The sequence below is a fragment of the Apteryx mantelli genome, chromosome 8, assembly GCF_036417845.1.
Source record: "Apteryx mantelli isolate bAptMan1 chromosome 8, bAptMan1.hap1, whole genome shotgun sequence".
Classification (NCBI taxonomy): Eukaryota; Metazoa; Chordata; class Aves; order Apterygiformes; family Apterygidae; genus Apteryx; species Apteryx mantelli.
In genome coordinates, this window is record NC_089985.1 from 11,134,311 (window position 1) to 11,159,102 (window position 24,792).

General features: G+C 46.1%; 1 protein-coding gene across 1 annotated transcript; it reads left to right on the top strand.

The window, feature by feature from the left end:
• Window positions 1-1,184: 1,184 nt before the first annotated feature.
• On the top strand, window positions 1,185-24,354 carry TDRD5 (tudor domain containing 5). Its single transcript, XM_067300596.1, has 17 exons — window positions 1,185-1,534; window positions 3,249-3,487; window positions 5,012-5,410; window positions 6,239-6,363; window positions 7,505-7,588; window positions 7,939-7,995; window positions 8,579-8,732; window positions 9,781-9,938; window positions 12,746-12,966; window positions 14,190-14,402; window positions 14,976-15,042; window positions 15,992-16,192; window positions 17,449-17,610; window positions 19,004-19,219; window positions 19,908-20,057; window positions 22,902-23,118; window positions 23,922-24,354. The coding sequence occupies exons 2-17, from the start codon at window positions 3,256-3,258 to the stop codon at window positions 24,122-24,124; spliced, it is 2,859 nt and encodes a 952-aa protein (XP_067156697.1). The 5' UTR covers window positions 1,185-1,534; window positions 3,249-3,255; the 3' UTR covers window positions 24,125-24,354.
• Window positions 24,355-24,792: the final 438 nt, after the last annotated feature.

Here is a 24,792-nt window from a genome sequence, read left to right on the forward strand (position 1 = left end):
GGAAAAAAAATACAACCAAAAGCACTCAGATGATTTTTAGTAGATGGTTTCTGCAAAGCTGTTGACAAGCAACTTGAAAATAACTGTCGGGCAGTTGGCTCAGAAGACCTCAAAGGGTGAGAATGACCCAGCACAGTTAACATCAGGGTGAAAAACCTTTGCTAGCGAGACCGATTGCTAACTCGGCAAAGTTTGGAGAGGGCATTGCCAAAAGCGGTGGGTGAGCAGCACCTCACGCTGCCCCTGCTGCCTACAGACCCTTTGGCTGGCACAGCAGAGGGATATCGGCAGCAAACTCCACAGCAGGAGAGGGGCAGTGCAAACACAGGTACCGGTTGCTGCTCAGGACAGTCCTTGCACGTTGCTGCTGCGTCGACCTCTGTGAGGGCTCCAGAAAGAGCTGTGTTTTCAGCTCTTTCAGGAAAAGGCTGCCGTACTGCACAGGCTGTGGTGACACCTGTGGAAACATGGGTCCTGTCTTCTCTGGGGAGAGGGGAGGTAACAGGCATTTTGGCTTCAGGGAGGCTGCAGCTGAGGGGGAGGTCTCGGTGCAAGGCAGACGCCAAGGTGTAGGAGCAGAACGTGGCTCAAACGCAGGAGCGGTGACGTCCCTTTTAATTAGCTGAGCTCAGGGCTTCCCAGAGCAGCCCAGCCTCTAGCGGGGAGACCGGCGGCGTGGAGGAGCGGGAGAGGGGAGATGCCGGCCTTGTTTTCTCTTGGATTCCTGTTTTATTGGAGACCTTTGGCCTGCCCCAAGTCAGGATGTTACACGCGGGGCGGGCAGGAGCGCCGGTTCCCTGCTTTCTCCGCTCCTTCGTGCTATGCGCCTTGTTAGCGGGTTGCCAGGGAAGCGACGAATGAATAGGGCTGGTGGAAGAGGAGAAAAGCTGTGGGGAAACAGGGTGTAATTAATGAATTCATACAGTGCCTGCATTTGCTTTAGGCGTTTCAGAGACCTTTGGTGTGTGTGCCTTTTTCACTTTGTGTGTAGCGCTGGGCCAGCGTGGGACAAGAAGACACAGTTTCTGTCCACTGGAAGCACGGGTGGGATTTTAAGCAGTAATAAACAATTTCCCAGGTTCGATTTCGGCCGGGCAGCATTGGCTCTGGCTGTATTTCTTGTCAAAAGCACTATGGGGTATTTAATAGCTGTGAACTTGCAACTGTCTGGTTTTGTCCAATGTTTCATTCAGCCTGTGGCTCCTGACTCCTCCATTCCTGTGGGAAATCCCGCGTCCGTCACCTCAGGGCAGCGGAGGCGCCCCAGGAGGGCTTGCTGGCCCCCTGCGGGTGGATTCGCCATCACGGCCGCTCCGAATCCGCCCCTTCAGGCCTTGTTGTCATCCCAAAACTAACCAAGTGGCTGAGCAGGTGGCTCAAATAATTGTAAACCCACATGAAACAGTTGTTGTAATTCAGTTTATTGCACTTATTCTCTCTTCAGCCTAGGGAAAGTAACCAAGTGACATGTCTGCTGTGGATTTTTCCCCTCGGATGGGATAAAAAATACAAGCGTGTTCGCGATAACGTCGAGGTTTGGGTTCCTCTCGCTTTGTCTTGAAGGGGTCGCAGACTGGGGGCCGGGGCCGGGGCAGCAGCAGGGCGGGGTGAGGCGAGGCGAGGCGCCGCCGCCGCCGCCTCCCGCCGCGCCTCAGCGCCCCAACGGCGCTGCCGCTGGGGGCGGGGCAGCTCGCGGGGCCGCCCCGCCCCCCCCCCGCCTTCGCGCCTCAAGGGGGAGCGGGGAGTGCGCAGGTGCGGGTGGGGTCACGGTCACGTGAGCGAGGCGGTGGGGCATAGCGGGGGAGGGGGGGGCCGCGGGGCCGTGGGCGGCGGCGGCCTGGGGGTGCGGGAGCCTCCCTGGGCGGTGGTTTAGGGATGCAGGGGTCCCTGTGGGGGGCAGCGATGCTGTGGGGCGGGGAGGACCCGCAGGCGGTGGTGTAGGGGCAGAGGGGTCTCTGTGGGGGCAGCGATGCTGTGGGGCGGGGAGGGCCCCCAGGCAGTGATGTAGGGGCAGAGGGAGCCTTGTGGGGGGCAGCGATGCTGTGGGGTGGGGAGGGCCCCCAGGCAGTGGTTTAGGGGCAGAGGGGTCTCTGTGGGGGCAGCGATGCTGTGGGGTGGGGAGGACACCCAGGCAGTGATGTAGGGGCAGAGGGGTCCTTGTGGGGGGCAGCGATGCTGTGGGGCGGGGAGGACCCCCAGGCAGTGATGTAGGGGCAGAGGGATCTCTGTGGGGGCAGCGATGCTGTGGGGTGGGGAGGGCCCCCAGGCAGTGGTTTAGGGGCAGAGGGGTCCTTGTGGGGGGCAGCGATGCTGTGGGGCGGGGAGGACCCACAGGCGGTGGTGTAGGGGCAGAGGGGTCCTTGTGGGGGGCAGCGATGCTGTGGGGTGGGGAGGACCCGCAGGCGGTGGTGTAGGGGCAGAGGGGTCCCTGTGGGGGCAGCGATGCTGTGGGGCGGGGAGGACCCGCAGGCGGTGGTGTAGGGGCAGAGGGGTCCTTGTGGGGGGCAGCGATGCTGTGGGGCGGGGAGGACCCACAGGCGGTGGTGTAGGGGCAGAGGGGTCCTTGTGGGGGGCAGCGATGCTGTGGGGTGGGGAGGACCCGCAGGCGGTGGTGTAGGGGCAGAGGGGTCCCTGTGGGGGCAGCGATGCTGTGGGGTGGGGAGGACCCGCAGGCGGTGGTGTAGGGGCAGAGGGGTCCTTGTGGGGGGCAGCGATGCTGTGGGGCGGGGAGGACCCACAGGCGGTGGTGTAGGGGCAGAGGGGTCCTTGTGGGGGGCAGCGATGCTGTGGGGCGGGGAGGACCCCCAGGCGGTGGTTTAGGGGCGCAGGGATGGCAGTGGGGTGTCAGGGTTCGCAAAGCGATGGGGAATAGTTTGTGGGGCAGTGCTGTAAGGGTGCAGCGCTCTTTGGGGCAGCAGTGGGGGGGTGACCGCTGGGGAGCTACGCAGGGGTGCAGCCGCCCCGGTGGGGTGGCAGGCGCTGTGTGGGGCTGTGCTGGAGGAGGACAGTCCCTGGGGCCGTGGTTTAGGGATGCATAGCCTCCGTGGGGAGGAGTGCCTGCAGGGGGGTGACCCACGGGCACAGGCAGTGGGGCAGGAGCGGCTGTGATCTCGGCTGGAGTGGCGGGTCCAGGGGTGGCAGCTCTAGGAGTGCAGGAGCAGGGTTGGTAGGTAATGGCTATGGGCATCTCAGCAGCTTCTGCCCCTGCAGTACAAGCTGTTTTCTGCTTGCTTTTGTTCCCCCTTTAGCGCAGACATGTCGAGGCAGGCGCAGCTTATGGATGTGCTGAAGAAGGAGGTGAGATCGCTGCTGATGGCGGCCAAAGAGGGGCTAACCCCAGCGCAGCTGGAGCAGGAGTACGTGGCGATGATTGGCAAACCTCTTCCTCTGTGTGACCTGGGCTTCCAGTCCACCATGGAGCTGGTGGCAGACATGCCCGAAGTTGTCAGAATCTGTCCCCACGGCAAAGGCACTTTTATCCTGAAAGGTGAGGTCTTGTTTCCGCATGAGGGGAGGAGTTGTTTGGAACCTCATATTGGCATGAAGCGAAGCTCTGAAACAGGGATTTGCAGGATGAGTTCCCTGAGCTATAGGTCACATATCTCTGTTATTGTTTCCTTGTATAGCTTTGTGTTTTGTTTCTTGCCTTCAGTGTTTGTTTTCCTGGGTTTTGATCTGCTTTTTAGTGCTTTTCTGCTCTTTTTTTCCCCCCCTGGAAAACCACACAGGTTTCTAGTTATTTCTCTCCATTTTGCATTCTGGTCTTAGCTGAGAAACTGCAGTAACAATTCTTAGGGGTACACCAGAACTAGTAAGCCTCACTTTTCTGTAAACATAGAGTACAGTAGAAGCCAAAAACCAGATACAAGACCTCTCAGAAGAAGCTATAAATGTTTCCCTTCCTGACCCTGAGGGAAACTCGGTCTGTATCCAAGAACCTTTCTCACTCACTTTGTCTTTGGGAACGAGTTGTGGGTGCAAAGAGTTGATTGGGAAGGATGAAATGATGTTTTTATGGAGCCTTACTGTAAGATGAGAGGAAGTTGCCTAAAAGCACGAGAAAGACCAGGGCTGCTCTCCGGGAAGACCTTGCCTAGCTGGGCGTGTCCTCTGTCACACAGAGCCCAGCCAAGGCTAGACTATAACTACCCGCTTTTACTGGTACTGATGCCGTGGTGCTAGGGTCTATACGAGGTGCTTTGACACACAGGTCCTGGGATGCTGTGCAAGCTGCTTGTTCAGGGATCTCTTCTCTTTTTGCTGTTTGCTATCTATTGCCTGGCAAAATATAGAGGAGTAGTGGGTGAAGAAGTTCAAAGTGGGTGAAGATCTAAGTCAGCCCCACTTTGAGCTGGGTGGGTTGGACCAGATGACCTCCACAGGTCCTTTCTAATCTACTTGATTGTATGATCCTAACACTGTTGTCTCTGATTGTGAATTGAGGATGAATTTAGATGAAGAACAGCTGCACAACCTGTTTTTTTTTAATGTGTTACCAGTGTCTTTTAGTTTTGTGAACTGGTTAGAGTAGCTTGCTTTTTTTCTTTTTCTTTTTTTCTTTAAGGGTGTTTTGAAAAGGACTCTGAGTCCAGCAACAGTCTTAACAGTCTACTGTTAAGTTATAGTGAGGGTCTGCCATGATTCTGGCTGAGGGGGGCAATGAGGCATTTAGTGTTCTCCCAACAAAACCTGCAGCGGCTGGTTTCCTGCTGTGATCCTGTATGCAAGCGTTTGACCAGCCTTCCTACTTGGATCTGCATTTGTAATGATGAGGATGCGAATTGGATGTTGACTGTTAAATCTGGTCCAGCCCAGTTTGCAAAGGGAGAGGAAAAGTGGTTGCCATGCTGAAAGTCAGCCATGATTTATTGTGCTTGCTTTTGAAAGAGGCCCTTCTACTGTAAAAGGGAGGGAGAAGAGAAAAGAATGAAAAGAGGAAGAGTTCTGTCTGTGTAGAGCTTTTAGTGATTTACTATTTCAGTGGTTCTAATAGTTTGTGCATTCTGCCTAGCTGTTGCAGATGAGACCACCAAAGACATTGCCAAACTGATTGCCAAACAAAAGACGAAGACACGGAACGCTGCACTGAGGGCAAATGCTTTCCCTTGCTCCAGGAATCAGCAGAGGCTCCCTCGGAGGGGCAGGACTCCTCCTGTCCTGCCAGCAGCAGTGAAGAGCGAGCTGAAGGATCTGCTGAGTTCCTCACCAGTTCTGCTCTCAGACTTCAATAAGGCCTTCTCCAGACGCTTTGGCCGGGCATTCAAGTATATGCAATATGGATTTTTTTCCATGCTTGAAATGCTCAGTAGCGTGTCTGATATCATTGCAATTGAACAGTCAAGAGCAGGTTCTTTGCTGACCCTGAAGAAGAACTCCTCAACTGAAGAACAGCAGGAAAAGACACTGCACGGTGAGGCTACGTGTATTTGACTGGAAACACGTAGTTCTTGTGAGCACTGTCTGTGGTCAAGCAGCCATGTTTCGGGTGGATGTTGCTACATTTTCATCTGCTGTAATAGTCCCGGTTCCTCTAAGATTTAGCGCAGAAGGGCTGTGGGGTACTGCAGAAGCAGCTGCATGTGCAGCCTATTGCAAGGGCGTTGTCTTGATAGCAGAGAGCTTAACTGGAAGATTCCCCCCCACCGTTTTTGGGAGCAGGTGAAAGAGGGGATGTTTAGCCCAGTCAGAATATGGGCTTTCTGAACACGTGTAGGGCTGGAATTCTTGGGCATTCCAGGCAGTAGGTAACAAAACTAGAAGGATCTCCTGAACACCTGCTCCACAGGCCATTAAAGCCTAACAAACGCTCTTTCTGAGACTGAAAATTTAGTAGTACTAGACTAAAAGTCACAACTATAATGTTCCACAAAATAAAACAGAAGAGGCTGCAGGTATCCTCTGTGTTCCCGCAATAGCTACGAGGGAGAGCAGAAAATCCCATACAGTTCCTGCCAAATTCCTGACTTTTCTGGGGAAAATTCCTTTCAGCATCAGTCTAGCAACTGATTTAATTCGCATGCTCTCAAGAGCAAGAGTTTTTGTTTTGAGTTGATACAGTGAAGGATGTCTCTGTAGTGAATGCTGATGAATGTGATAGCTGTGAATGCTACAAGAGATCAGGAAGAGGGCATCGATGCTGTCATACTTCAGTTTTTAGATATCTTCTCTTTCTGCTTGATATGTAACATTGCATCAGTCTGAGAAAGAATAACAACCCAAGTTACTGTCTTTTTTGCAGCCCCTACAGTTGAGATACCTCCTCCAGAACCCAGCTGCGACACAGAAAGCTTCCATCAGACCACAGAAGAGAAATCAGAACCAGAGGAAACACAAGCAATGGATTTTGGTGATAAATTGAAACAAGTAAGTGACTAGACAAGGGATCTGTAGCTCTTTCATGTTTTAATCCTGGTGGAAAGACTCTTACTGCTTTCATTTCTGTTGAGATACATTGTGTTGTGGATGCGCTACCTCTTCCAAAAATGTTAGTAGTCGTTTTAGATGAGTCTGGCAGTGATGAGACTCATACCAGCCTGCTATCTAGCTTTGTATGCTGTCAAAACCTAGGTCTTTTTCTTGTCTCTGGTCTTCAGATCTATGTTACAGATCATCCAAGGTCAGTTAAGCATCATTTTTCTCCCTGATAATAGCGGGGATGTCTTTTGGTGTACTTGCTTGTAATTAGACTTTAATAACCCTTCTTTGAGACTAGCTGTGTGGAGTGTCTTGTTCAGTCGAGCAACCTGTGTGACAGAGCTGGAGGCTGATTCTTAGAGACCTTGTTTCCTGCAGTCTCACTCTGACAACTGGATAATGCTGTCTGCAGGGACAAAAGTGAAAGAAGTCTTTTCCAGGTGATGCCGAGGTTTGAAAGATACCTCCCTCATTGTTTCCCTCAGAGCGGGAGGCTTAGAAAAAGAAGGTGTGTTCAAAGTGCAAATGACAATGTAAAGAAGGTGATAAGGTACGTGTAGGTGAGGATGCAGGGACTGGTTTAGTGAGGGAGAATGGAGGAGGAATGTGATAGTGAGAATCTTGGGAATGGTTCATCTTAGCTGAAAAGCGTGAGGTGCTTCAAGATCTCCAGAACCTGTGGAGAGCGAGGGCTGCATTTGACCCTGTACCACCAGTGTTGCTCTGGCAGATGCGAGAGATGGGTGGTGCCTGTGCCTTGAGCTCTTTCTTGCTGAGGATATAGAGTTGGTCCTTGCGGGGAAGGCCTGTATCAGGGAGTGTCTGTTCCTCTGCAGGTTGAATAGCAGGGCCTAGTGTACATGATTGTGTTTTTAAAAAAGTTCTTTACTAAACCCATATGTGCAACTCTGTTTTGTAGCGTTCTTAACCTTAGGTAATTTCTACTGTTCATGCATGTTTCCTTTGTTAATGCATGCATTTGTATTTCTTCTCTCGCAACTGATTTATATAATTAACAGGAATTTTCATGAGTCTTGGAGTTCCTTCCTCTCTCCTGCCTTGGTGTGATTCTTTTTTTTTTCCTTTATAGTTGGAGAAAGACTTTAAGATAATGCTGTATGAGAAAGGAGCTGGAGGGACAGTAAGCTCAGCCCTCAAGGAAAAAATTCGAACTGTAAGTATTGTTAGTTGCAAATCTTTCACAGATGCTTCTCTCTGCTGTTCACTGTTGTTTCCCTGGGTGTTGATATGTGTTCCAAAGACTTGTCTCCATTTTGTAGGCACCTTGAAAACCATCATTCTAGTCTAATGCTCTGGGTAGCTATTAAAACTCTGCAGCAGGGATGTGATAGTCCAAAACCTCAAGCCTCTGGGACCAATGACAAATAAGTGTGCATCACAAGGACCTGTGATGTCCAGCTTTTACAAATATTTATTAAGCATGTGTACAGTTTAGTGTTCGTGTGTCTGCATGAGTGTCTGAGTATGCAGCTGTCTGCCAATGGTGTCTCCTTTTCTGTTCAGGTTGTAGCCAAGTATCCAGATGGTTTACTTGTTTCCAAGCTACATGATGAGTTTGAGGTAAGTTTTACTACTAGCGTTAATCTTTCTTTTTGCTAACATTAGCAGTAGTGTTATACCTGTGATGATCTAAGATATGATTGAGTCAAAGTTGAGAGGTGGGGCTTTCTTTTATTGCTACTTAAGCTGCTTTTATCACAGTGCACATTTTCACATAAAGTCCAGTCTTAAAAATCCATCCCAATGGCCATCTAACAAGGTGATAGTTACCCAATGATGTTCTGATGTTCTTTAGACTGGGACATTCCTTGAAGAGAGAAGAGAAACAGACGGACAGACAATTTTTTAATCCTGACTAAGAGATGCTTAGAAGATGCTTGCTGAACTAGAACTGTTTGTGTGACTTAGTATTTTCTCCTTAATATTGCAAATATCCTCTAAAAGCTCAAAAACAACATTCCTTTTTTTTTCTTGTTACAGACCTCCCCTGCTGCTAGTGCTCCTCATAATCCAAAATCTGCTAGTAGTCTGAGATATGACAACCTATTGCTTGTTGTGAATCTTAATCCTTCTCAGTGCATGAGGTTCAGTTCAGTGCATTGTAAAAAAACTTCTTTTTTGTTTGTTTGTTTTCTGGCACTAGGCACATTTTAAAGAGAATCTCTGTGTGGGGGAGCTTGGCTTCGTAGACATGTTGGAGTTTGTTGGCAGCCTTCATGACGTCCTCCACATTGAGCGCAAGGAAGATGAACAAGACTGGCTGGTGTTTGACCTCAAATCCAGGTGCTTAACAGATGGTAAGATGGCTTTGTATGCTACATTATTGTGCAAGGACCACCATGGTGCTGCTTTTGGGATGAAAAATCAACCACAGGGACCTACAGGGAGTTTCGGGATTGCTCTCTTTAAAAGAGGAGCAGATGCCAAAAGGCCTTGTGCACCAGTTTGAGTGAAGTAGGGCAGTGCCTGGAACCTAAAGAACATGCTAGAATGTTAACATGCTTTTTTTCTGCTGAAAAGGGATAACTAGATTTGTCAAACTACAGCAAAATAGTCTTGAGGGTCAGTTATAATCAGGTCTGATTAAAGCAAGCTGCTATGGTTTCTGTTTTCTTCAGTCATTGTTTTTTAGTCATGACTGCCACAGTGTGTTGGTTTACCTTTGTTAATGATCAAGATTTTCATGTAAAATCAAGCAAATATTTTACTTCTAAGTCGGAAGTATTGATTCTGCAGTGAATATCTTGAAATTGTGAAAATAATGGTGCTGTCTGTTCGAACTGTGATGCGGAGGTTTTCTACAGTAGCTACTGCATTCTCCTCACAAGGTGGAAGTTTGCTCTGTCATTATTTTCTGGATTCCGCATACATGCAGGCATTTTTTGGAGCCTTGAGAAACAGTCCCATTGGTTTGATTTTGAAGACTGAGTTTTAGACTGAGCTGGACAAGGAGTGAATGTGTTGCTGCTTCTGCTTTGGTGTGTGAAGACAAATTGGTTCTTTTACTCAGTGCTTTGTAAGTGTCTGGAAGAGTTTTAACTGTCTTCCTCGCTTAGGCCATCTGCTTGAGGGAAATGTGCATGAGAGTAGAATAACTTGCTGAATACACTGTACTTTGACACTCTCTCAAAAGCACCACCATGCCCTTGGTTAGAGGTTTGGCTAGACTTTGTTAAATCCCAGTAAGTACGTCAGTGCAAATTTTTCTCTACTGGATTTATGCTCATTTGCATTAGCTCTGCTTCTCACACATGCGCTTTGCTAATGCTGGTTTTCAAATGTAGAAAGGAGCAGCTCTGGCTCTGGGACAAGCATGAGCTTCAGGTTTTGATGTAGCACTCTTAGTTCCCCCAGATGAGCAGTCACATTGTGAGGACTCCTGGTGTTGGTCCCCACCCCCTCCTGCTGCTGAGGTCTCCCAGAACTCCTCTCTTGGAAAGCCTGAAGATGCGGACCTGAAGCAAAGCAGCACATTCAGTGTGGTCACAAAGCCATTTAAACCGGTGAGTAGGCAAAGCAGCAGCTAATAATTAAGCTGCAAATAGAATAGCACTGGCTGTTGGGCATTTTCCACTCAAAAATGTTCATCTTTGATGTTTTTTGTTTTTGTTTTGTTTTTGTTTTTTCCATTTTGCATGCCTATATGTTATTCAAGACAAGTCTTTTCACTTCATTGTATTACTCCTGTGTCATTTCGTAACTGTCATAATAAGTTGCAAAGTGTTCTTTTCTTCCTTTTCTCCTTATTCTGTGTGCTCTTGTATTATCTCGGGAACGCATGCTCTTTTTGCAGGTACGGGGAACGTGAAACAGCGTAAAGCACTGACTCCAGGCACCTTTATAAACCTGTAATAACTAAAGGAAGCCAATAAGACTGTTCACCATCTTAAGTTGTAGCCATTCCTGGTCCTCGTGGCTCTTCAGCTGGACTTTGAGCATTCTGATTTTGTTTGGCGGTGTATTTTTAGAAGGAAATGGAGGAAGTACAGTTCCAAGTGTCTGCCCAGTGTGACTGGAAGAATATGTTTGTATCACCTGTATGATTTTCCCCCTTTTGAGCATCTTTAGACTTTCACATTCCCCAGAAAATCCTCCTGAGTTATTTCCCCAGCCAACCTAATCTTGTGGCTGTGTCTGACTGGAGGTTTGGAGCATGTGCTTAGAGAAAAGATTCCAGGAATTCTTCTTGACTTTACTGTTTTGTTTGCTAATTATCTCGGAAGCCTGGGATTAGGAGTTGGACTTTGTGGCATTACATAAACATACCCTTCAGAGATTTGTGCAGGCTGCCCTGGTCCTTTGAAGAAATTTTAGTTTGATGTGATGAAGTCCCCAAGGAATTCCCCTACATCAGACAAAACGTGCATGTGGGAAGGACAGAAAAGGGGGTGCGTGGTGCTGGCAACCCCAACCTCACATGAGGTTCTTGTTCTTACATATTGCAAAAAGAACCTGTTCAAAAAGATAAGTTTGGAAGACGTTTGTACAACTAATATATCTCATGAAAAACAATCTGTAAAGTTTGCCATTTTGCTTTAAAAAGGCCCTGAAGGGGAGGAAAGCTTGCTGGAGTGTGCCAGTTAGGATATAAAATGTAAACGTTCATCAGGAGTCTATGAGGAGAAGGGAAGGAAGAGACCCGATCCCCACACTGTTGTAAGGTATCCAAGTATCCCATCACAAGAGACAAATAATGGAAGTGTTGTAATGGACAAGTGAGGGAAAAGGGCTGAGTCTATCCAGTTGGCCCAGAGAAAGGGAAAATATCCAGAGCCGCCACTCTCAGTGTCTTCTCTCTGCCCTGAGCAGAAGGAACAGGAAGGATGTTGTTCACACCACTCTTGCATCTGCCAGCACAGGCTAGGGAGAGGAGTTAACCAGTCTCCCAAGCCGTAGTGCTGCAGAAGCATCCTCCACATAGGAGGGGATGTAACCTGTAAAAGTGTAATCTTTAGAGTGTTTTTGTTGTTTTTTTTTATAACTGTTGGCTTTTTGTAAACCTGCTTTTTAAGTATACATGTCCTACATCTTTCACATACATGTCTGTCGTTGCTATCAGTGTGTGAACTAGATTGTAGATATCATGTGTGCCCTTACAGTACAATATGAAGAGCATTCTGGGAACAAAACTATCCCTCAGAAAAGTCACTATTCACAGGCACTTCTTAGAGGAAATCCATGAAATATGGTTTTTTTCGGAAGTGATGCTGATTCCCAGGCAAGAATTTCCTCAGTTGTTCTTTAACTCAAAATGTGAAGTTAGTGTTTAACTCAATGTTTTACTCAAAATATTTAACTCAAAAAAACTCAAGGGCATTAGCCCTTGCTCAGTCTTGGAGAAGGAGAGACTGTCATCTGCTTGAAAAAATGCTTGGAAGAGCCACCATTGTAAGAAGCCTCATTTGCAGCTGAATTAGCCAGTTCAGTGGTGTGTGTGCTGGAAGGCAAATTTTGCATACGTTCTCTATGTATAATGCAGTGATAACTTGCAGCGTGTTCACTGTGAGTGAGAATTAAATCATTTTGACTTCTGATCGTTGGAGGAGCGCTGTTCGTTGGCACGAAAGTAAGCTCTTGAGGCAGTGTAAGTAGCTAATGTACTATCAAGGTTTCCCTCTACACTAGTTCAGATGAACTAACCTTTTCAACATAAAACAGTTGAAGAGCAGCACAAGAAACTGTAAGCTGTTCTAGCTCGCTTGTATGGGCAGATTTGTGTAGAGTAAGAAGAGAACAGGGTTTGGAGGTTTTGTTTGATTTTGTCCTTGGAAAATATCTCTAGTGACAGCCATTTGCTGAGTGTGAAGACGAGATGCTTTTGTGTCTTCTGTCACTTTTGAATCATTTTCAAATAGAGTTTTGCAGTTTCAGTCATATGCACTTTCATGGTCACAGATCTTATAAATAGCATCTTTTGTATAAAATGCAACAAGAGAGTAGTGGGTTCTTTTTTTTTTTTTTTTTTGAACAATAGCAATTCAACTCAAAACATTTGTCTAAATTTGGGGCATGATTTTGACAACTCCTCCTTTATTCATTGCAGGGATATGAGCAAGGTATTTTTATTCCACCACCCTCTTTTGCTGGAGGGAGGGAAGGAGGAAGAAAGAGAGAGTGAAAATGAGCTCTCCTATCACAAGGGAGGCTTTAATACAAACTTGCACCATTTGGTGGGATTCTGTGATATTCAGTACCTCATAAGTCCCTGGGAAGCGAGAACTAATATTTTTACTTTAATAGAAAGACCATTCATGCGTGTTCAGTGCCTGGCAAAACATCTGAGTGCCACCTTCCTCTTACCCCTTTGTAGCCCCAAGATTTGGAGTACTCCCTGCTAGCCGTGGAGATGACGACTTCAGAAATCCCCCCAGATGCTGTTCAAAACATAAGCCTTTGCGGCTTGCCACCACTGGAGAGAAGCTGCTTGGTGGGAGTCTTTGTGGAATTCATCATCTCTCCTAGCCAGTTCTACATCCAGGTCTACAGCAGGGAAACATCCGATAAGCTGCAGGATCTGATGATTGAGATGAGGTGGGAACATGCTGCGCTGATTTGGTACTACTGCCTGTTCTGTGTGTGCATGCGCTGAGAGAACTGGACACCCAGGTGTTACTTACAGTCACTGCTGGCTTAATAAGTTGATACAGATGCGTGCAGTGTACTCCTACATGTATGCATAATGCTTACTTATTCCCTTTAACTAGCAAGCAAAAAGTATGGTTAATAGCCATTCACATTTGGCTGGCTGTGTCCTAGACAGTCCTAAACTTTAAAAGGATCAGTTAGGGAACTTTTGTGTTCCTTTGCATCTCCTCCCTGTATTGTCTGTGCTGCTGTTGTTCATTTGCTCAGTTAAGGTTTTCGCTTCCATCCTAACACTCCTCCAAAAGCAACCGGAAACTGGCCTTTGTCGTGCCTGTATTTGGCAACAAAGCCCAGTCAGTGACATTGTCAGGTGCATTATGCATTTGGGATTCTGTTCCACTGCAACAGTGCTACAATTGCTATTAAATTCTGTGCTGAAGCAGATGCTTGATGTTCATAGGGCACATATAAGTGTAGTTACAGACTGCAGACAGGTACCGTGGATGTGTAGCCAATACTCCAGAAACTCTTCTTAAGAAGCAGCGATATGTCAAAGAGAATGGGTCCAGAGCATTAGTTTTTTGCAGAGGAGTTCAAAAAGTAATGGCAGAGTCTGAAAACTAGGGACCAGAATGACTATGTTAAGCCTCTGATTATTGTCGTCTTGTTAATTCACTTTCCGTTGGACCCCAAGAAGAACATTCAAATGCTGAATTTTAGATTTGCATCTCTTATTTTGTCATTTCAGTATAAGTTCACCAGAATAGAGATGTAAAACATCCATTAAAACAACTCAATTGCTGGCTTAACTGGTAGAGATACAGTGCTCCATCATGACTAGCTAATGGTGGAAACTGTGTTGATGAAAGCCACGTAAATAATTCATAAACCTTTGAAGTATGTATGATTTATATCTGTGTGGTGTGCAAGAATAGTATAGGAAAGCTACAGGTTTTCCCCCATACCCCCAAGGGGTTTCCCTGTGTGGTATTTCCTAACACTTGTATTGACTCTGGGAGCTTTTCTGAATTCTGTCTCGAGCTGAATGCCTGAAAATTCATGTAATGGGGACTTTAAGAAATCAGGGTTCTTTTGGAACCCCTGTATACTTCTCTTTGCTCTTCTCCTGCTTCCTACCAAGCACAGGCTTTCCCTTTGGTGTTTTGCAGACGCTGTTATTCAAATAAAATCATTTCTGATCGTTATGTCATGCCTGAGTCCTCAGTGCAGCCTGGACAGCTTTGCTGTGTAATGATCTCTGAGGATAAATGGTGGTACCGGGTTATCATCCACCGTGTGCTCAGTGACCAGGAAGTGGAGGTGTTCTATGCAGATTTTGGAAACCTGGGCACTGTCCAAAAGTCTCGGCTGAGATTCCTCAAGTAAGTAGATGACACAGGGGTGACTTTGGGCTAAATCCTTTTGCATTTCTGCCTTTATTCCTTAATCTTGCCTTTTGTCACTTTCAGTCATTTTGGGGCACGCTATCTAATCCTTCTTCGTGGGTTTTGTGAGTGGATGTAAACATCCTTGTTGGATGGACGTCAGTCTAAGCAGGCTGCGTTTGCAGCATCAGAGGTACTCATTCTCCTCTGTAATCCAGTATTTTCGCTCTCTTTTGCCTCTCTTCATACATGGCCATTGGCATTCCTTGGTTCAACAATCATTGCTCTCTGTCCATAACTTGGTAATCATAAGAGGTTATGATGGGAAGATGCTTTGGGTAAGGAAAAGCATAAGGGAGCGGTCACTATTGTTTGTTCTGCCGTGCCCGTTCTCTGGCTGTGAAGTGCGTTCCAAAGCAGTTGACCAGTTTTATTCATAAGTGCAAAATCAACTTAAGAACAGAGGTAGCTGTTGGATTTTAAAACTCGGAAGAGGAGGAAGTTCTGCTGTTTCAGCTGTTTTCGCTCTGTGGTTTGCAGTGATGATGATGGCTTTGTTTCCTATTCTAGGTGGTGCTACTTGAAGCTCCCTGCTCAGGCTATCCCATGCTCCTTGGCCTGGGTGAAACCCGTGGAGGTGTGTGTTCACATTTGGTTTTATTTACTGGCATATGTATGAGAACCATTAAGTGGCAACTGGCTTTCTACCTTGATATTGGCAAACATTTTGATTAATTCAGGTCTCATTGATGTTCAAAGCAGAATTGCTCCTATGTTTAGCAGAATGTGACTGGGTAAGTCTGTCTCTTTACAAGTAATCACCTTTCCACAGTCTGTCTTCATTAGGTTCAGAGTATTCTTGCTTGTATGGTTTTAGAAACAGATAGCTATTATTAAGGAAATGAGCAAACTTATTTCTTTCCCAGTAGTTCTCCATGGTCCTTTTGAAGCCTTGGTAGCTCCAGCACAGGTTCTTCTGTTTTTAACATTTATTCTATGACCTCACTTCAAGTGAGTTAGTTTTGAATTAGTTTGGTGCGATCAGTATAGCCAAAGAGTTACAGAGCTCAGCCTGTGCTGAGAAACCTCTTGGTCAAAACGCCTGAAAACACAGACTCCAAAAGAAAACATGAGCAGATTTGCTACCTGTGTGTTACAAATAATAATTTAAGTGCATTTTCAGTTCCTTCCTATGTTTTGGGGGGGATTAAGACTCACGTTTTTCTTTGCTCTGAGTCTTAGCAGCTTCTTAAAAGCTTGTGAGACTTCTAGCTTTTATAATCACATTATTCCATGAACTGCAACTTTTTTAAAAAGCCCAGTATTTTAGAGAGCGAGTGCCATTGTACCATGTTTGAAAATAGATAATTAGAGTGAAAGGGCATCCCCAGTGGTAACTAGCATTGCAGGCTTTTGGGCAGTTTGATTTAATTCGGTGTTGGGAAGCTTGTCTGACTGACTTTTCTGTTGCTGTCCGAAGCCTGACTTAGCCTAATTGCCTTTTTGACAAGTGCCCGTAAGGGAAGGTCTCAGGCAATTGATGCTGGCTTGTTCATAGTAACTTCTCATCCTTGTTTCTTCTTTAGGGTACATGGACCAATGCAGCAACTCTCCAATTCCGGAAGTTGTGTGGCTCGAAGCTGCTTGTGGGCATTGTGGATGAATATGTGAATGGCGTTTTGCATCTCTTCCTGTGTGACACATCGTCTGAGGGGGATATCTACTTCCACAGTGTCTTGAAGGATGAAGGGCACGCAGAGGTCTGCAGAGAGAATATTCCTTCCCAGGTCAGGAGGGACGCGTGTGCTGCTGAAAGAAAGGGCAGTGAAAGGGTGGGTTGGGTATCTATAAGGGGACAATCTTTGCTTTGAAACAAGTAGCCCTGTGATGAGCAAAGCTGGTAACTTGTAACTGAGCATCTTGTGTCTGCATCCCACAGTGTCTTAACTCCTTGGTGAGAGTTTTCTTTTTAGTTAAGGTGGAAACTGATGGTGCTACAGGAATGTTCTGGTTTTATAGAACAAATTGTTTTAGTCCTGTCTTCTAATGCTGGATTAAGGTTTGTTTGGGGTTTTGGGGGTTGTTGTTGTTTTTTAAGTTGATGAGTTTGCAGATCCATCTGGAATTGATATACATCTTTTATAAATAATATGGAAAAGTAAGATAGCCATAGATGTTCTGAGCATCAGGCCAAACTGAGACGGCGTTGAAAGTGTGTTAAGAGATGTGTTAGATTCTTGCCCACCCATTGCTAATTTCAGCTAGTTTTGCCTGTTGTAATTTAAGAGGCCCCTGATAAATCCAAACAATTAATGAGGGCAAGTTGATGAGACTCTATGGTTCAGTAGTCAAGTAGTGTTAGTGGCAGGGGCAGTTAAGTGAGGAACAGGATAATCAAATTCTTCTGGCCTTCTCTTCACTAATCATGGAAGAGTGTTTACGCCATTAACAAACTGAAATATATCCTGGTTAAAACTGTTTCTACTTGGCCAATGAACTGTGCGATGTTGGACTGCGTAACCATGGTGGATTGTGTATTGTACCTTGGGCAGACGCTCAGGTTGTAAACCAGTGCAGGTCTATCTATGCCGTTATTTGAATGTCTCCACTCAGTTTCAGTAAGAACTGTATGGATAATGAAAACCATTAGACAGATACTGCCGTGATTTTATACCTCAGCAGAAAGGCAGGCTTTACAGCCCAGAGTGCTTGTGTCTGTTTTAATCAACAGACTGCAGAATGAGTGTTTTGGCAGGATTATATCCTGTGATTGTGTTTCGCATGGGCATATCCAGTTTTGCCCCCAGGGAGGGGGACATGGCTGAATAATTTTGTTGTTGGAGGGAGGCGAGTTGATTGTTGCAGTAAGATAATTTCTGCCAGAATTTGGAGCTAACTTGAGGGTGGTATGCTGCTTCTTAAAACATTTAGAAGTTTTGCTGAATTTTTTTTATCCTTTTGTGGTAATTACAAAATGTTTTCTTGACTGTACTATTCTGTGAATTTTGTGGGTTTTTTGTTTTTGTTTTTTTCCTGTTACTAGGGATTCAAGGAACTGAATCCTTTGGCCTTGTATGTTCAGCCCAGTGCAAAACAGGAGAGTGCTGGATTGATGGAGCCAGACCTTCCCTTGCAGCAGGAGTCTCTGGATGTAGATAGTGGAACAGCAAGCTCAAGGCTCGACAGGGGTGAACTGTGTGACCAGGTGGGCATGATGCAGTGAAATCAGCACCAAGTGTTGGTAGACCTGTATTGTTTTAGTCCCTTGCAGTTTGAGGGTGGATTTTTTTTTTGTTTTATTATTATTTTTTAACAAGGGCAAGCAGGACTGTAGTATAAAAATCAATACACTAGAAACACAAATACCTCTCTAGATGCTTGTCCTCTGATCCCTTTGCCTGCTGTCAGCTCACTGAATTCCTCTGGCCTCAATCTGTCATAGTATCTTGACAGCTCTCAAATGCACCATCGTTTCTTGGAGAAAATGAGTCTTAAGGACTCGGAGCAGTGCATGATTCTTGAGATCAGCTTGACTGAACACTTTCCCCTTTTGCACCTCCTGTAGCTGAAAAGTGGTGCATCTTCACCTCACTTCACTCATGTTTGGCAAAGGCTGTGTAATAATTAGGGGTGTCATTCAAATGTCAGAGAAGAATAGAAGAACTTTTGGTATTTTTTGCATTAAGGGTCTTGCTCATGCTAAATTTATTTGAAAGGAAGCAATTTGCAATCCTGACTGCTGCAGGTGGTAAGGTCGCACACAACTATAGTCTTATTCAAAAGATACTCTGCAACAGCAAATAATATTCAGGTCTGGATACTGCTTTACATCTTTGGATTTCAGAGCACTTGAAAAAGAAGAGTTCTTTTCTGTTCAACAGATGGAGCAACTGTTGAGCAGAGTTAGGCTGGGAGTAAAACCCAGGTCTTGAGTCCAATCTAATGTGCTGCCATTAGAAACACCAGGAACAATTGTCTACCAGGGTGTTCTCTGCTTTCTTGTGTTATTTATATAGTAGCATTTTCATGACACCTTTTAACACAGAGGCCAAAGCACCTTTCAAGTAGGTGTCAGTTTTTGAAGTGTTCAGCAGTGTGCCTGTTGCAGGAATGTTTTTCGTCACATTTTTCAGAATATAAAACTGAAATTAGCGCAAAAGCTAGTGGAACGGTGATGGTGTTCGTTGGTTAATTTGTCATTAAAAATATATCAGATAAGCATAAATACTGGTAAGTGAAGGTCAGGGCCAGGGGGATTATAATGTCTGAGAAATGGAGTTTAGCTTATCTGCCAAAAGGAGCAACCTCCATGAGATGTCTAAGAGTTAAATGTCATATATCTAAGCTGAAATTTCTTACCTGGGGACAGAGTTGCAGTGGTTCTGAGCATGGATCTGCAGTGATTTATCTTTGTGACTAACTCTAGTGAACTGGCAGAGCCACTTTTGTGGCACAGAGGAGATGAGGCTGTTATTTAAAGCATGAAAGTTCTGGTGTGATAAGTAGAGTTCTAGTCTGTCCTTCAGTTAAATGGCTCTGAACTTATCCCTTACTCCAGCAACTTACTAAGATTCCTTTTCTTTCGGAAAACTTTCTAGGATGGGGCAAAGCTTTCTCCAGGGATGCCATACCTAGAGCCGGTCTACACGGGCTCAGATTTCTGCAACAAGAATGGGCTCCCTCTGCAAGCTGTTGAGAAGGACACCTGTGTCAGTGGTGAGGCTGTGGGTTTGGATGCTGTGGCATCTTCCAGCCAGTCGGTCAGTGATGAAGGAAGAAGTGAGAACCAGCAAAACAAAGAGCAACTACAACAGGTTAGGTTCAAGTAATGCCCTTGGGGAAATTATCTCGGAGAGTTTTAAACATCCTTTCTTTGAGCTCCTCTTGACTCTGTACTTTGACTTCATGGGAAGATCTGGGGAGTATGATTCCAAAATGGTTTGAACTGAAATGTGTCTACTGTGACATTTGTTACTGCTGAACTAGCATGTTCTGGTAACTGTTCGTAAGCAGTGGGGAACCTCTCTTTGTGTTGCCAAATTTAATTTCTCTCATCAGGATTAACAACTTGTTGCCTTTTTTGTCCACCCTCGTTAAGTGCAAAGTGGCTGGATGCTCTGCTAGATTGGGGCACTTCTACGTGGTGAAATTTTTCAGAAGGATGCAATAACAGTAAAACTTACCACTTGGAAAATGCAGTTTTATTCAGTAAATACAAGTTTTACTGTGGAGGCAAGAAGTTAAAGTGACAGCTAGTTTCTTATTCAGATTATTTTCTTTCATTCTTCCTCCTTTTTGTCCTCTCCAAGTTGCCAAAACTTCTCCAAAAAGAAGTGTTAGAGTGTTTCTTAGGAGAACAGAGGATTCCTCTCTCCTGTCAGTTAATCTGTCAGGGTGATCTCATTGCTCTGTAATCTGTGCTTTAGTGGGTTTGCTGCAGTGCCTTCCACCTTCTTTTACCCACGCTGCCTGAGCCTTTTCTTGCTTTGTCCATCTCCTTAGGAATGGCACTTGTCTGCTAACAACGAGATGTGGGATGATGTGTGGCCGCTTTTGGATCAGGAAGATGTCCCAAGAACAGCAGATGAAAAACCTGAATTTGCGAAGGAGCCTACAGATGAAAACACCCCAGAGCTTATGACAGAGGTTAAGGTAACAGCATTTTTCCTTGGCTACTGCTATTGAGAGGCCTTTGATTGTTTTAATGTATCTCAAAAAAGGGACTAATAATGAAATAACCACTGGTGACTAGTGTGAACTCAGAGCAGTGCTGTTGCCTCTTCCTTGCTGTTGTTTCTGGTGCTATTGATAGCATGCTGGTGCATGCTCCACCAACACTACTCTCTCATGCTGTAGATGCACCGTAAGGTATTGCAGAAACAAGAGTGAACATTTCAGCACTTTCTAGATCAAACCTGGCCCTCATTCCCTCCTTTCTCCCCATGCGGTGGGCTGGAGGCAGCTTCTTGTAGGATGGCAGTGTGGGACCGCTGGGGCTAGGCAGAGAGCTGTAGAGCAACATGAATCCTCAGCCAGAGTTTGGTGGGGAGTGTGGATGTGTCATGTTTGTGTCCCTCCCAGTCAGAGATGGAGACTGAGAGGCCCTACTCATGGGACAGTTGTCGAGAGACCGAGGTGAACGCAAGGAAATGGTTCCTGAGGAAGAATAATTAGAAGTTCAGCTTCTGTTGCATCAGCTAGAGCTGGGAGTGACAAAAATTGCTCAGCTTCCACAGCAGGTCTGTGGGTGGCTGCTTGTCCTGGTGGGCTTGCTGGCTGTGCCCCAGGGAGCAAATCTGCAGAGCCTGCTCTGCGTGTTTTTGCACGTGCACTTGATGTCATACAACTGAAGTCAGGGTTTTTTGGTGAGGGAGCAGGCCCTGCGTTAACTCTAGAAGACTGAGTGCGGAGGCGTTCACAGGCCTGAACCCTGGGAATTACTGTGGGGCTGCTATGCATTACCCAGGCCTCTTCCTGTTCAGTGAGTTAGGAGGGTGGATTTGGGAGGGTTGCACTGTGGGATGTGCTTCTAGGCGTTGCGTGGAGCTGGTGTTGTCCATTTTTGTCTTAAATAGTGGTTAATGACAAGTTTAACAGGACCTGTAGCATGGCCCTTTACAAATGCCCTGCTTTGGGTTCAGCAGGGAGCCATAGCGCTCAGATGTTCTTGAGCCACGGAAGGCATCGCAAAACTGAAAACGGGAGTGTGCATACGGACTGAGAGCTCCTTACATATCCATAGATTGCATTGGCAGAGACAAAGCACTTGCAGAAGAATGAGGGGGAAAGTTGGCTTTGAAATAGTCTGGGGCAGACCTGGGAGAAATGGTGGGACTAGGGGATGTTACCTGAAAGGGGTGGAGAGGAAGCAGGCTAGGAAAAGTGACCTTGAGAGAAGAGGAAGTTTGTGATAGCAAGTGTGAGGAGCAAGGAAGAGGAGCTGGAGGCAGGTGGGTAGCTGGCAAGAGGTGACTCAAACACTCCCCTGCAAGTGTTAAACTGCGTGGGTTTAGAAGCACGGGAATTCCTAACTGGATCAGAGAAGTCCTGGGCCCGTTGTCCCTGGCAGTGATCTCTGTTATAGTCTTTAGAAGAAGTGACAAGAATTTCTATTATGGAAAACTACAGAGTAGGGGAGAAAAAAAATTCCTGCCTGTAGGCATTAGAGAGAAAGTGCTCCGGCTGGCTAGCTGTTAGGACAGGAGGGTTTCCTTTCTCTGATCCCTGCTCATCTCTTGGCCTCAGTGGGTCTCTGTGGCACCTGGATCTACAAGCAACATCACAAAATGGTGTTGGTGTCCCCCTTAATGCATTAGGACGAAGAGTAGGTATTGCCTTACATACTTCCTGCCCTTCACAGTACTCTCTAGGGTATCCTGTCTCACTTGTCCCTTCTCTAAACTGAATAGCCTCTTTTTAGATTATTTCCATCCCAGCTTTTTCCGATACTTGCAGAGGTTTTCATTGTCCACCCTTGCACCCTGTCTGTTTCTGTTTTGCCCTGCAGGGGCAGGGACACTAACTGCCCCCCAGCTAGGATAGCACGAGTGGCAAGAGGAGAGGCTTCTTATCTTTCAGCTCTGCTCGTTCTTGTCCTAACGCTGTTTTTTTACTGCATGTTAGGCAGAGGTTTTCGGTAGGCTGGTGGTGTCAGGGTGAGTAGCCGGTTAATTGGACTCTGTTGATGCCTCAGTCACTCAAATTATTCTGCCCTGGCATCTTGTCAACACTGAATTTCTTCTGCCCAGCCATCTAGCTGTCTTTCCTGTTTCAGGAGCTCCTCATGGTCGCATTGTTGTGCCCAGTTTAAATTACTTAAATTTATTTGTGTAAAAAATTAAGTGTTTTGTTCTGAGCTAGTCCTCTGAACACTCTCTCCTCCCACCAGTGAGAGAAGCATGTCCAGATGGTGATTCACTCCTCCCGAAGATGGGAGGCTTTCTCTCTCTGCTGACAGCAGAAAAAGCCTAGAGAGCAGGCACCTAATTTTTAAACAGCTATGGTTGGACAAGGTGAATTACGCGATTGGTGGTCTGTTGTCATTTCCCTGTTTCTCCCCTCCATGCTCAATTAATAAATACAGACGTTGGCTGAGACATGGGTGCTCATCTCTGAAACTTAAGTTTAATTTGTTTTCTTAACCAAAAGCATGGAGGGACTTCCTCAAACTTGGTTCCCGCTCCCTTGCAGAAACTCCCTCCATCATTGCCGTCACTTGTTCTGCGTGGGGCTGCTGAGAGATCAGCCAGCTGTTAATGCTTTGCTAAGAGATGGTTGTTTGCATCTTGTAATAAGCTGTCACGCTTTCAGCTTGCTGTGCAGGAAGAGCTGCCCTTTGGCAAGGTTGTGAGTAACTAGTATTTAAAAAAAAAAAAAAATACAGTTGCTGACATTCCAGTCCTCCTTGGACTCTGAAGGATAACAAAGATCAGAGCAGCTAATGAACTGAGTATGCACTAATCATACCTCTCCTGAGTTTTTTATATACGTTTGCAGACACCACATTGTCTTGGAGAGTCCTCAAAGCCTGATGTCTTATCCAAGCCACTGGAAGACTTTTACATCTCCCTCATCTCCTCCAACCAACCAGCAGAAACGAGCCAAGAAGACCCTGATCAGACAGAAAGATGTTCTAACAAGGCCCAACTTCTTGAAGCTGTACCTGCCTCTGTTCTGCTTCTGGCAACACCATTTATCTTGGACCAGTGTAACAGTATGAATAGATTTGTCGGTAGAATTTAACATGGAGGAAAGCTGAGCAGTCTGGTATTGTGCTAGGAGTCTTGCAGTCAGTGTTGGGTATCCCAGGATTGGTGGAAGAGTGCTGCAGCTTCTTTGCTAGAACAGATGGAAAAGTTGGTGTTTCTGTGGGATGGAGATGCAGCAAAATGGATTTCTAAATGTCTAATGGGGACAAATGAATTGAGGGTTATTTCTCTCTCTGATTTTTGCTGTCTTTTCCAGACTTTCTGCTATTTTCATGCAGATGTCTTTCTCTCTCCCTCCGTATGTTAATGTGTGTTCACTTCATACTGGGAATCTCTCGATCTCCCATCCAGTAGGGAGAAAAGTTTTTGTTTTGTTTTTTTAACCTTATAAGACCGCCTGAGGGGATCTGAATCTTTCCATTTTCTGAATCATGAATGAATTTACAACACTAGGAAAGTTGCCCAGTTTACAAGCTACGTTAAGTGACTCGCCCAAGGCAGTGCCTGTTTGTGCCTTGGAACAGAGCCGTCTCCTGCCTCTCTGAAATGGAGGCCCAGTCCTCCAGATGGAGTGACTTGATTCACGTCTGCTTTCCCACTTCTGAGGACATGGGAATGAGCACTGGGAGGGGAGGGAGAGATGCTCCTGTATTATACCATGCCAGGCTCACTCTGTATGTGGGCAGTAGGGAAGTCCTCGCACCAATGCTTGGTAAGGTCCAGACAAAAGGGATTTGCAGTCTAAACTAGAACTACTGGAGCTGCCCTGTAGATATCATTTTTCTTTCCTGTTTTCCTCCTTACACAGATAAAGAGAAAGTGAAGAACAAAGACCTTCCCAAGACAGAGGCAGTTGTCCTCTGCGGTGCCAGTAGGCTAGCTGACCAGGCGGCACAGCAGAAACTCTATGTCCCTCCTACCTCACCATCTGCAACGTTGGGAGCCGCTGCACGCTTGGCTGCTTCCAGTGGCCTCTTCCAGTGGTTTCCAAACCTGAGAAAGGAGGTGTGAGGAGAGGGGAGAAGTTGTAGCTGGAGCGACTGCCGAGGAAGGAATGTTGTCTTCTACTGCAACTGCCTGGAGCAGTGAGGGCTCTCTGCGCGACTGTCCTGTCACTTTCTTGGTTCAGAAGCATTTCATCCCTGGAATAACTTGGAGTCTGGCATCTTCTCTGATATGTCCAATATATGTGATAAATGTTACTTTTACTTTCAGGAAAATAGATTATGTTCTTGTTGTACTGCTGTTGTACTGATCTATTGCTCTTTAATGTTTTGGAAGAACATCCGAGTGTTGTATTGTGTTGCACCCTCCAAGGTGCGGAGAGGGAAACTGTATACAGGACCCTCCCTTTAACACTCTGAAGTGCAGCTTTGACTGGGGGGAGGTGGGGGATGCATGGCTTTTCTTTCAGTTATATCCCAGCTTAGGCCTCCACCTGTCCGAGTGCTGCTAACCTGCAAAAAAGATATCTTCTACCCCAAGAAGATGACACTTTGATTTGTTGATGAATTAGGATGCAACAAATATGAAGCCCCAGCAATCCCATTTTACAGATATTGAATGATATATACTTTGAAGTTTGGTGTGTTGACCATGTTCTGTCATGACTGCTCTTTCAGACAGGCATATGAATTAATGCCCTTTCCATAGCCTTCAATAACTTCAGCAGAGAGCAA